Source organism: Malaclemys terrapin, chromosome 2 (assembly GCF_027887155.1).
Source record: "Malaclemys terrapin pileata isolate rMalTer1 chromosome 2, rMalTer1.hap1, whole genome shotgun sequence".
Classification (NCBI taxonomy): Eukaryota; Metazoa; Chordata; order Testudines; family Emydidae; genus Malaclemys; species Malaclemys terrapin.
In genome coordinates this window covers 115,294,256-115,307,314 of record NC_071506.1, presented here as the reverse complement: position 1 = coordinate 115,307,314, position 13,059 = coordinate 115,294,256, and the positions used below count along the sequence as shown (strand labels likewise).

The 13,059-nt window shown below is 46.6% G+C and overlaps 1 protein-coding gene across 1 annotated transcript in view; it reads left to right on the top strand.

Moving 5' to 3' along the window:
- Nucleotides 1-13,059, top strand: part of BMP6 (bone morphogenetic protein 6) — a 152,740-nt gene that overhangs the window by 137,750 nt on the left and 1,931 nt on the right. The window contains exon 5 of the mRNA XM_054017035.1: nucleotides 10,606-10,682. Coding sequence (XP_053873010.1) covers nucleotides 10,606-10,682 — 77 coding nt within the window. The remainder of the gene's footprint in view (nucleotides 1-10,605; nucleotides 10,683-13,059) is intronic.

The window sequence follows — 13,059 nt, the reverse complement described above, 5'->3', positions numbered from 1 at the left end:
TCGGGACCGTGACCACCATGTTCAGGCTGTCCCGATGTGGACGGTATATTGATGACACCCAGGTCTGGAGTGGGCGAAGCCGAAGTCTGGCATGCCTGGTTACGTACGTGCAGGAAGCCATGTGACCCAGCAGGGTAAGGCACGACCTCACCGTGGTAGTTGGGAAGGCCTGTAGCCCTTGAATGAGGCTCGTGATGGTGCCAAAGCGGTTGTCTGGCAGGATGGCTTGTGCACGTCTGGAGTCTAGAACTGCGCCGATGAAATCTATTCTCTGGGTAGGTTCTAGAGTGGATTTGTCCTTGTTGAGTAGGATGCCCAACTCGTTGAATGTGTGCACTATTCTGTGGACGTGAGCTTGAACTTGCTCTTTGGTGCGACCGCGTACCAGCCAGTCGTCTAGGTACGGGAACACCTGTATCTCCTGCCGACGAAGGTACGCTGCCACGACAGCCATACATTTCGTGAACACTCTTGGGGCCGAGGATAGGCCGAAAGGAAGGACTGCAAATTGGTAGTGCACCGTGTTTACCACGAATCGCAGGAAGCGTCTGTGAGGTGGGTAAATTGAGATGTGAAAGTATGCGTCTTTCATGTCGAGGGCGGCGAACCAGTCTCCAGGATCGAGGGAAGGGATAATGGCCCCCAAAGAGATCATGCGGAACTTCAACTTTACTACGAATTTGTTGAGTCCGCGCAAGTCCAAGATGGGCCGCAGACCTCCTTTGGACTTGGGGATCAGGAAGTAACGGGAATAAAATCCCCTGCCCCTTAACTCTATCGGAACCTCCTCTATGGCCCCCATGGCCAGGAGCGTAGAAACCTCCTGTATAAGAAGTTGCTCGTGAGAAGGGTCCCTGAAGAGGGACGGGGAAGAGGGGTAGGAGGGGGGGATAGAAGAAAACTGGATAGCGTATCCCTTCTCCACCGTGCGGAGGACCCAGCGGTCCGAAGTTATAAGGGACCAAGCACGGTGGAAGTGGGAGAGGCGATCCCGGAAGGAGGGGGCTGGATCCTGGGGGATGACTGGGGCGCCGTCCTCGACCGCACCTTCAAAAGTTCTGCCTGGGGCCTGAAGGTGGTCTAGGTGGCCCTTGGTTTTGGCCGGGTTGAGGGCCGGTCCACCTTCTTCTACCACCTCGCCCTCGCCTCCGGGTCGAGTCCTGTCTCTGACGAGGCGGGGGGGGGGGTAGAAGCGCTGAGGCTGCGGCCTAAATGGTCTGCGCTGAGGGCCCACAACATGCATCCCCAGGGAGCGCATGATTGTTCTCGAGTCCTTGAGGCTCTGCAGGCGAGAGTCCGTCTTGTCCGAGAACAATCCATGTCCCTCAAAGGGCAGATCCTGTAGGGTTTGCTGCAGCTCCGGGGGCAACCCTGAAACCTGAAGCCAGGAGATCCTCCGCATAGCGATACCCGAAGCCATGGTCCTCGCAGCCGAGTCCGCTATGTCCAAGGAGGCTTGCAAGGAGGTCCGAGCCACCTTCTTACCCTCCTCTACCATGGCTCCAAACTCCTCCCTGGACTCTTGGGGAATCAACTCCTTAAACTTCCCCATAGAGTTCCAGGAGTTGAAGTTGTAGCGGCTCAGGAGCGCCTGCTGGTTCGCCGCTCTAAGTTGCAGCCCTCCGGCTGAGTAAACCTTACGGCCAAACAAATCGAGCCGCTTAGCCTCCTTTGATTTAGGCGCTGCAGCCTGCTGACCGTGGCGCTCTCGTGCGTTCACTGATGCTACCACCAGTGAACACGGTTGGGGGTGGGTATACAAGTACCCGTAGTCCTTAGACGGGACAAAGTACTTCCTTTCCACCCCTCTCGCTGTGGGTGGGATAGAGGCAGGAGTTTGCCATATCGTATCCGCATTGGTTTGTATCGTGCGGATCAGGGGTAGCGCCACCCTCGATGGGGCATCCGCTCCGAGGATGTTCACGATAGGGTCCTGTACTTCCACTATCTCCTCCGCCTGCAGGCCCATATTACGGGCCATCCTACACAGGAGATCCTGGTGAGCCCGAAGATCTATCGGAGGGGGACCCGTACATGAAGTGCCCGCCACTGCCTCATCCGGAGAGGAGGAGGAAGATGCCTCCGGTGGTACTGGATCCAAGGGGGGGTCCTGATCCCCCTGCTCTTGGGCCGGAGCATCACCTGTACTTGGGTCTATGGTGTCAGGTGGCGTGGACACGGAGGCCGAGAGATGGTGGATTCTGGGGCCCTTCTAACCGAGTGACCCGAGCGAGAGGTCGATGGTATTGGAGCCCCTTGCTCCTGGTGGTACGCCCACGGGGTCCAAAATGACCAGTGAGATGGTCCATGAGAGTGGTCCTCTGCCATCTCCTGCCAATGGCCCAAGTTCCGTTCCTCGGCTTGCCCTTGAGGGGGGTATGCCGATCTCGACAGGTCCTCCGAGGAGCGAGACACCGATCTTGACGGCCATGGCGGTGCCGAGAGAGATGAAACGATCCCCGTGGGCTGCGGTGCCGCACGGTACCGGCCCGGAGATGAACGGTCCCTGTGCGGTGCCGGCGAACGGTGCCGGGACCGCGATCGGTGCCGATGACCTCGTCGGTGCCGGGAGCCGGATCTGGACCTCGACGAGGACCTGGAGTATGCCCGGTGCTGGGAGCGGCCTCTCGACGTCGAGCGTCGACCGTAGCGGTGCCGAGAACTACGTCTCGACGTTGATCGGTGCCGACGATCATAGCGGTGCCGAGACGTAGACCGGTGCCGCGACGAAGATCTTGGCCGCGAGTACGACCGGTGCCGAGGTGATATTCGGTGCCGGGACTGCGAGCGGCGTGGGGACCTGCTTCTGGACCTGGACCGGTGCCGAGGTTCCAGCCCTTGTGATGGAGGGCGCATCAGGGCAGGTTTCCCCCTTGACTGGACCGGGCGGGTCAACGGTGCCGTCGGTGCCAGTGGTGCCACGGTGCCGGCTCCGTGAGAGCTATCAAGTCTCTCGCCGCCACGAAGGTCTCCGGAGTCGACGGGAGTTGTATTACCGCCGGTCTCGGTGGAGACGCTATCTGCACCGGACTCAACGGCCTCGGTGCCGGAGTCGACAGTGCTGGAGGCACCTGTTTCCGGTGCTCCACCGGCGCACTCGGCTCTACCCCCGGCACTGGGGGAGCCGGCGTCTTCGGCACAGAGGTCCCCGTCTTATGGGCTTTTTTATGCCCCGGGGATAATGACCGGCGCCGAGGCACTTGTTGTGCTTGCGGTGCCGACGAGGTCTGGTGCCGGGGAGTGACTCGTTGACGGAGCGTCCGGACTAAGTGCCGCCTCCATAAGGAGTTGTCGGAGCCGAAAGTCCCGCTCCTTCTTGGTCCTTGGTCTGAAGGCCTTACAGATCTTGCACTTATCTGTTTGGTGGGACTCTCCCAGGCACTTCAGACAGGAGTCGTGCGGGTCGCTCGTGGGCATAGGTTTAGCGCAGGAGGCGCACTGCTTGAAGCCGGGAGCTCTGGGCATGAGCCCGGGCCCGCGGCCGGGGGAGAAAGGGGGCGACGACCCCCTTAGTCCCCTGGACTATTATAACAAATCTAACAACTTTAAAAACTATTTAACTATTAAACTACAAACACTAGAACTATAACTATAATTACAACTGCGAATAACTAACTAAGCTAGGGAGAGTGGAGAACAGCTATGCCGCGCTCCACAGTTCCAACGACCGTCAGGGGCGGTAAGAAGGAACTGAGGGGGCGCCGGGTCGGCTGGGGTATATATTCAGCGCCATGAAGGCGCCACTCTAGGGGGCTCCACAGCCGACCCGCCGGTGTTGCTAGGGTAGAAAATCTTCCGACGATCGTGCACGCGGCGCGCACACACCTAATGGAATGGATATGAGCAAGCACTCGAAGAAGAATAAGTATTTTCTGTGTGCCAAGGCAGAGAACTGTACACCAGCTATTGCCTTAAAGCACTGCGGGGCGAGGGTGGTCTCTCTGCATACCTGGCTGTAGGAGGGGCTTGCATATCCTTTCATCTAAGACCGTATCATCTGTCAGGATCAGAGTCGAAAACTAAGCAATTCACTTACAGTATATTTAGGTCTGACTCCCAAAGACCATGCAGACTCTAATTTTAACTGGAAGTTATGGCGACTGTCAGAAACATACTTGTGTTTCTGCTGTCTGATCAGGGTCCTAATGAATTTATTACGTAGTGGATCTTCAGAGGGCAAAGTGTTGTCTCTTTGATCTTGCTACAGAACAGCGTGTTATCATTAGGGGATCTCCATTAAGGTAAGCACACTCACAGAATGCTCCCAAGGCCTTCCCGAGATTGTAAATGGTCACACTGAAAGATTTTCTGGCTATTGCCAACAGTTCCCACTTTGAATTTAACCCATGTGACACCCATTTTGGCATTCTTCTGTTTCAGACACAGAGGCCATGGTAGGTACCCTCTGGGGAACATGAGAACGGCAGGGAACACATTTCCTGAAGCGCACAGCTCCTTTCACTTTCGGGAGGAAAAATGCATGCGTGTTTGAGAACTGAATTTTGTACTTAATTCCTAGTGCATCACTAAATAAAAACAACAAATAAGGCCGGACATGTCCAGGATGGCACAGATGTATCATCTTGTGAATAACATGATTGCCTTGCATTAGAATCTCCCATTAGCATAACATTCATTCATGTTGTCAGACTGGAGATAACTGTGTGAGGGAGAGAGCCATGCAATGGAGAAAGCTGCATTACAGCTGGAGTGCCTTACACAGTCAGAACAGCTTGCACTTCTCCCACCTCCTCTCTGCTTCTGATCTGTCTGTGTATGTGCGTGTGTACTTAAACCTGTCATCTTTTCTTATCCCACCCAAGCAGATGGCTTTCATGTTAAGTGGGTTGTTATTAACTGCATGATCAGTTTACACCAGCTTTATCTAGGCAAATCACCAAAGTCAAACACTGAGAGAAAGAGGCTGGCCCAGAGACCTCTGTCAAAGCCATTTAGAAGCATGGTGGCAATTAATAATCCTGTGGAATCCAGTGAACTGGCACCTTGGGAGCAGTCAGAGTATTCTTAGAAGGATTAACCTCAGTAAATATTTATATATTCTCTGCCAGCACTTAACGTGGGAGAAGTTATAGGAAATCTAAGATTGGTGCATAAGTATTCGTAGGAGGAAGATCATTAGGTTCAGACTATATACTCCCCTCCCCGTTAAACAACAAAAATGTCAATGTCCAGCTTTAAAAGAGACATCTGTGCTCACCAGAAAGTTGGTTTTGTGTTCAGCTTCTCTGGGTTGAACTAAGGGAGCATTCAGTGCAAACAAGCCACCTCAACTCTGCTGCTCAACTGTGCCTTCTTAGAAGGTATTTTTAAATGAAAAATTGCTTCTTAAATTTCAGTCTGAGACAGAATAGCTTGCAAAGCGATAAAATACAGCACTGAGGAAGTACTGAGTTGACATTAACTATTAAACCACAGGGGCAGACTCGCTAAACCCAAAGGGGACCTAGATGAACCTCCAAGAGCAGGGCCCCAAACTCATGTGGGTTTTAAGGTTTGATGAGACTCTGGCATGGAGGCCTGTTTAACTAACCATCCAAACTTCTAGCTACTTATCTAAAGCTTTCCTAAATTATCCAAACCTGTGGATCTCTCTCTATGAGGACCTGCCGTTCTCACCTGCAATTGGTAATGTGTGGCTCTGGGGCATAAGAGGGGAGTAGATCACTCCTGTGTGTTTCAATTGCGAGTTCCGTATAAACTCTCAGAGCACTTTACAAACTATTCATCAAGCTTCACAACACACCACACGCTAAGATTATGTAAGTGGTGGAATCCTCAGTTTACAGATGGGGAACTGGGGCACAGACGTTGAGTGATTTGCTCAAGGTCGCACAGAAATTTAAGGCACAGCTGGGAGTAGAACCCAATCTGATGACTCAGTCTTGTGCTTTAGCTACAGGGCTCCCACAAGGGAGGGGTGGACCAATCCACTGTACTCTCATCAAGAGGACCCGCTCAATAGGTCTAGAGCTTCCAACCCCCGATCCAGCCTTTAAACTGCCACTATTCAATGATAATAGATTTGAGAATTGCTAGCTATTAGAAGTTTTAAGTAGGGTGAGCAGAGAGCAAGTGTGGAAAAATTGGTACAGGGGGTGGAGGGTAATAGGCGCCTATATAAAACAAAGTCCCAAATATTGGGACTGTTCCTAAAAACTTGGGACATCTCATAAACCTAGTTTTATGTAGCATTATCATTTGTTTGATGTTCTAAAGAGACTAAAAAACAAATGATCCCTGCCCTGAAGTGCAAATTAGACAAACATCAAATATAGAGATGAGAAAGTAAGAAGGCGGGATGAAAGTTAAACAAATGAAAATGTGAGTCCTAGACCTTGCAACTTTAAATGTTCTGATATTTTAAAATAGAAACATAGAGAGGAGAGCGCAGTGGGCTCAGGAATAGAAGCCATTGTTGGAGAGCAAGAGAAAATAGGTTTTGAAGAGGGGAAGATAGGACAATTTGTGTTTGCAGGCAGGGGGTGGTTGTTTCAGGGACATGGATCAGATAACATGCGTTATTGGTCATAGTAGTGTGACATAGATTTATAAACAATAAGTGAGGCATCATGTGGTGACGACCTCATCCAATAAGAGAGAAAATTCAGGACGGCCTGTGCTTCATAGAAATTGTTTTATTTAGCATTTCTTGCTTCTGCCCTCTCTTGCTTGAACTCTGCCTTTGTTCTCATTCATATTCTCTCACTCTTCCTGCCCTCCACCTTTTTACATTTGATTCAGACCCATCTTCTCTCGACTTTTGACAAAAGGCAAGAATGTTTTCATTTCTGTCCACCCACAAATGTCACAAAGATGGTGGCCTTCACATGCTCAGCACCTCTTTTGTTATCAGCAGAAGCCCTGCAAATTTTTCCTAAGCAAAGAGCTTATTTCTCATTGAAGACTAATACTGAGCACCAAAATCAAATTAAAATCCCTCCCCCCTCTATAATATGTTAACTCAAAATCATTTTGTGGCTAGGTGTTTGCTCTCTGAAGACTTGCATAGTTTACATAGATTCTAGGACTGGAAGGGACCTCGAGAGGTCATCGAGTCCAGTCCCCTGCCCTCATGGCAGGACCAAATACTGTCTAGACCATCCCTGATAGACATTTATCTAACCTACTCTTAAATATCTCCAGAGATGGAGATTCCACAACCTCCCTAGGCAATTTATTCCAGTGTTTAATCACCCTGACAGTTAGGAACTTTTTCCTAATGTCCAACCTAAACCTCCCTTGCTGCAGTTTAAGCCCATTGCTTCTTGTTCTATCCTTAGAGGCTAAGGTGAACAAGTTTGCTCCCTTCTCCTTATGACACCCTTTTAGATAGCTGAAAACTGCTATCATGTCCCCTCTCAGTCTTCTCTTTTCCAAACTAAACAAACCCAATTCTTTCAGCCTTCCTTCATAGGTCATGTTCTCAAGACCTTTAATCATTCTTGTTGCTCTTCTCTGGACCCTCTCCACATCTTTCTTGAAATGCGGTGCCCAGAACTGGACACAATACTCCAGTTGAGGCCTAACCAGCACAGAGTAGAGGGGAAGAATGACTTTTCGTGTCTTGCTCACAACACACCTGTTAATACATCCCAGAATCATGTTTGCTTTTTTTGCAACAGCATCACACTGTTGACTCATATTCAGCTTGTGGTCCACTATAACCCCTAGGTCCCTTTCTGCCGTACTCCTTCCTAGACAGTCTTTCCCATTCTGTATGTGTGAAACTGATTTTTCCTTCCTAAGTGGAGCACTTTGCATTTGTCTTTGTTAAACTTCATCCTGTTTACCTCAGACCATTTCTCCAATTTGTCCAGATCATTTTGAATTATGACCCTGTCCTCCAAAGCAGTTGCAATCCCTCCCAGTTTGGTATCATCTGCAAACTTAATAAGCATACTTTCTATGCCAATATCTAAGTCGTTAATGAAGATATTGAACAGAGCCGGTCCCAAGACAGACCCCTGCGGAACCCCACTTGTTATGCCTTTCCAGCAGGATTGGGAACCATTAATAACAACTCTCTGAGTACGGTTATCCAGCCAGTTATGCACCCACCTTATAGTAGCCCCATCTAAATTGTATTTGCCTAGTTTATCAATAAGAATATCATGCGAGACCGTATCAAATGCCTTACTAAAGTCTAGGTGTACCACATCCACAGCTTCTCCCTTATCCACAAGACTTGTTATCCTATCTAAGAAAGCTATCAGATTGGTTTGACACGATTTGTTCTTTACAAATCCATGCTGGCTATTCCCTATCACCTTACCACCTTCCAAGTGTTTGCAGATGGTTTCCTTAATTACTTGCTCCATTATCTTCCCTGGCACAGAAGTTAAACTAACTGGTCTGTAGTTTCCTGGGTTGTTTTTATTTCTATCATAAATGGATTATTTCTACTGAGTCTGTCTGATCTGAAAAGAGGAGACTTGTATAGAAACACCACCTCAGTCTTCACTATAACGTGTTGCTGAAATAGAGTATGTTTATTCTACAGAAGCCAGTTAGTGAACTCTGCTAACTTGATTAAATTTTTGAGTGAAGTGAAGCTACTGAATGTCTGAAATGTAAAACCCAAACTGCATCTAAAAACAACTCTAGGTGGTTTGGAGGCTAGGTTTGTTTTGAGGTGTAGGGTTTTTGAGACCTCAGCATTAACAGGACCCAGCTGTAACGCTATGTTGCCTTAATGTCACTAGGATGTGCCTTAGTATTCTAGTTTTTCTTTTGAATAAATATTTGCACTTGTAGTTTTTAAAACTTCTTCAGAGCCAAGGAAACAGTAACTAAAAATATTTTTCTATCCCAGCTGCTGTGCATGGAAAGCTGCATTGGCCTTTCAGGCAGTGTTAGTGGACTGGTATTCAGAAGCCCTGTTTCAAATCCTGGGTCTGCCACAGTTTGAATATGTGACCTTGGGCACGTCCCTTAGGCGCTTTTGAAGATATTACTGTAAGTCTCATTGTCAAATATGACTTAAACAGTTAGGAGTCGAAGTCTTACTTATTGAAAGCTAATAGGATTTAAGTGCCTTAAGTAACTTTCGAAAATTTTACCTCTAGTTTCTTTTTGCCTCAGTTTCTCATTTGTAAAATGGGGGAAATAGTGCTATTTTCTCTGCCCGTCCTTAGTTGCTGTCCCGAAGAGCTTATAAGAGACACGACAGACAGTCTTTTTACTGTGTTTTTTGTACAGTGCTAGCTCCAGGGCTAGCCAGGGCTGTTGTGCTGGGGCCTCTAGGTGCGGCTGTTAGAAGAGGATTAAAATAGTACTGCATTTTTTTATCCTTATCTGTCCCCTGAAACAAGCTGCATTAGCCATAGGAGAAAGCAGGACCAGCTCAGTATTCCGTTGTTTTCATTAAAAAATAAATGCACGAGTTAGCCATGTTGCTGCCTGGGCAGGGCTGGAACCTGAACTGCTCTGTCTCTCCAGGTAACTGGGGCAGCATAAAGTGTCCCAATCCTACATGGAAAAGTTAGGTCTGTTTCCATGGCCCATTCTGGTTTTTGTCATTGCTGAGATTTCTAGTTGTGACGTTGGTTTGTGTGGTGGTTACTTTCAGTTGCTTCCAGCCCAAGCTGGATCTGTGCTGGCAAGCTGGAAGAGAAAGGCCTCTCTGTCAGTGCTTGACTCCTCCATTTTCTTTTGAGCGGCAGTTCCAGGCACTCACATGCTGAAAAGCACTTCTTACTAAATATACATGGTGAAACTCCACTGGAAATCAAAACCTGCATTTTGTAGAATCATTTCAAGCCTCCTCTAAGTAGCCAAAATTGTGTTACTACAGCTTCTGCCACTAAGATCAGTGTCTGCCACTCTGCAGCTGCAATTTGTTAGCAATTAGAACAACTTAATATTAAGTTCTTTAAATACCATGTCATTTACAGCCTAGATGACACCTAACAAGAGCATTGTGAGGTTTGGCGAGTAGGCTGAATCCCATAGCTGGGATAGTAATTTTCAGACCAAAGGTGAGATGGGGACTAAATTACTATTTCAGCCGAAGAGGCACTCTCTATCAAGTCTGGGTTTAGATACACTACGGCTAGCAGCAGAGACAAGTTTTCCCCCTCCTTACTGTCTATCTGTTTAAGGACAGAGAACTGCTGTCTCATGGCTTAGCAATCCTGGATATGCAAAGCAAATATGGATATATTTGAAGTTGTGATTGACACTTATAAAAATCATAATGGATGCAATTACTGTGGGATCTTGAATATTTTTTGCATAAACATATCCACGAACTAGAGGCTCTAACAAGAAGGTAGCACAAAAAAGGTGCTTACCAAGTGCTGTTTACTAGTGGAAACAGATACTTATGAAAGTATTTCACAGGGACAAGAGAATTTGGCACCACAGCTGAAATTTTCAATTGAGCCTAAAGGAGTTAGGTGCCTGACTCGTTTGAAAAGCCCAATCCAATTCTGTAATTTCGTCTCTTCATTTGTTGAGGGTATTCATCACCTCTCACAGTTCGGCACTTAGTGCAAGGAAAAATGTATCCAGCGGCATCTTAGAATGATGCTCTGATTGCCAAAATTTTACCTTCTAAGTGGGTTGTTTTCTCTCTCCTAACAGATTACAACAGCAGTGACCTAAAAACAGCTTGCCGAAAGCATGAACTTTTCGTTAGCTTCCAAGATTTGGGATGGCAGGTATGTGATGTTCCTCTCTGAGTAAATTAGACATTTATTATGAATTATTATCTAAACAATGTTATAGTAATTGCAGTAGACACTACTAGCACATTTTAAAATGACCCTTGTGCCACCACATTAAAACTAGTCATTGGGGAGATCAAATATTGATAGCTTTCAGATTAGATAGACCACCAAACTTCCTTTGGGGATCTTAAGATATTTAATATTTCACATGGTATTGTATTATGCAGCCATCCTATTGCTGGACAGCAGGATAGTAATTAGGCTTGTAGATCTAGTCTGAGACCCAGTATGCACATAGAAAAACTGATTTTAGTTAAACTAGTGCAACTACCAGTCTGGTTTAAACTGTATATAAAGTGTGTTCACATAGTAGATTTGCACTGGTTTAACTAGATTGATTTATCTAAAATTGTTGTTTTAAACCAATGTAAGTTTTTTGTGATCAGTGCTGTTCCTAGGCCACAAAATGTCAAACTGGAACCCTTTCAAAATTTTTTTCACAGATTTTTCTTATCTGTTTGAAATTTTGGAGCACTTTTGTAACAGAAGTAAAGAATTAATGTAAATCAAGGGCTAGTTGGTGATAGCTAAAATCTTTGAGACTATAATTCAGTTCAAACCTTCCTACCCCTACACACAAATGTACTCATCCTGGGAGCATAGAAGGGGTATCATGTAGCTTGCACACAATTCCAGCATAGTTCCACAACTGGCACTGCATCACCCTGGAAGCTGGCCAATGTACTAAGGTGTAGTCAAGGCTTAAATTGGAATGGATCACAACCCAGAACTACTTTTGGAGGCTGCCATCCTGTTCAGAGTCCCCCTTTATCTTTAAAAGTAAAGTTATCAGAAAACCGTCAGCATATGACCTGCATGTAACCAATACACTGAGTCTGCAGCCACCCTGAAACAGTAGCTCTGGGAGGTGTGAACTGCCCAAACTCATCTCACTGTCATGTTAACCCAGACCCTATGATGTTTTAAAGGTCAATATTAACTTTCACTGCTGCTCAAAACCAGCTGAGGAGGGGGACTATAATATGAAGAATACCGTTACCAAGTGTGACATTGTAAATTAAGCATTATGGGTGGGTGGCACAAGTACCATTCCTTTCCCCTTAAATCTGATCTGTGAAGCTGAAGGAGCAGACCCTAGGGCAGCAAGAGAAGGCAGATGAACTGTGTGTGAGCAGCAGGGCTTTCAAGCTCCTCCTCCTCCCAGCAGATTGAGTTACAGGGGGGGGGATGTAGGTCAGGTAGCTCCTTCACTGGGTCATGGAGGCTGCTGCTTCTCCCACTGCACCTGTTATACTTAGGTCATGGTTTTTAAGTTTCTCTTCACACGCATGAGGGCTAGATGCTTGTTTTTCACAAAGAAAGCTTTTGGTTTCTTCACACGATGAGGAGAGTTAAGGCTATATACCTTGATCAAGCATGTGCCAGTGGTTAACATCTACAAGTAACTTCTTAAGTAGGTCATTACTATTTTTATTCTAAACCTTGAGCCCAAGGTTTAATGCAAATTGTATGTTTGGCAAATCAGCACCCAACAGTCAAATTTATAACAGGTAGCTTCCACAGTAGCGGTAACTGTCCTTTTAGATAAGTATTACTGTCTCTTCAAACTAAAGTAGATATTGATTTGGAATAGCTGGTTGCTGGAGAAACAAGTTGAATTTAAATATGTATCAGGAAAGTGATACTATGTGCATTTAAATTTGGTGACAGGTGATGAGGTTCATTTTAAACGCAGCATTCCTGAATGTTGAGCAAAAGATAGAACTGGTGTGTGTACTTACTATACAATGTTAATATCTTAAGCAAATGGGGTACAGGTAGGAAGCAGTAGTTCTGCATTTCAATCATGTTTCTTCAAGGGTGAGAAAAGTAAGTTTTGGTTCTACAGCACTCAGATTATATGCTACCATTTCAAAATGCCACATTTATTACCTTCTCTTGAGTATCAGATTATACAGCGGTGGTCAGAACTTTGTGTGCAGAGCTTCAATGAAAACTAAGACTCTGGTGGGAAGTTTTCTATGGAAAAATTAACTTTGAAGCCAAAAGCTGAAATACTTCAAATTAAAAATGGCACTGCAGTGGCTGATGGGTGCCCTATGCTCCCATTCTCTATGGATGTTCTCTGGCTGGACTAAATTTCCTAGGATACATTTTCACCCCCTTTTGGTGAGTACAGGGAGTGCAGCATAAGAGTCCCTGGCTGTTGTATATCATGGGAGATGCAATTCCAGCTAGAGAGCCCAACCCCAAGAGTGGAAGTATAAGGCAGTGTGGTGCCATTTTTTAATCCAAATTTTTGTTTTTGATCAAAATAATGTTTTCTATGCAAAGGTGACAATTTTGA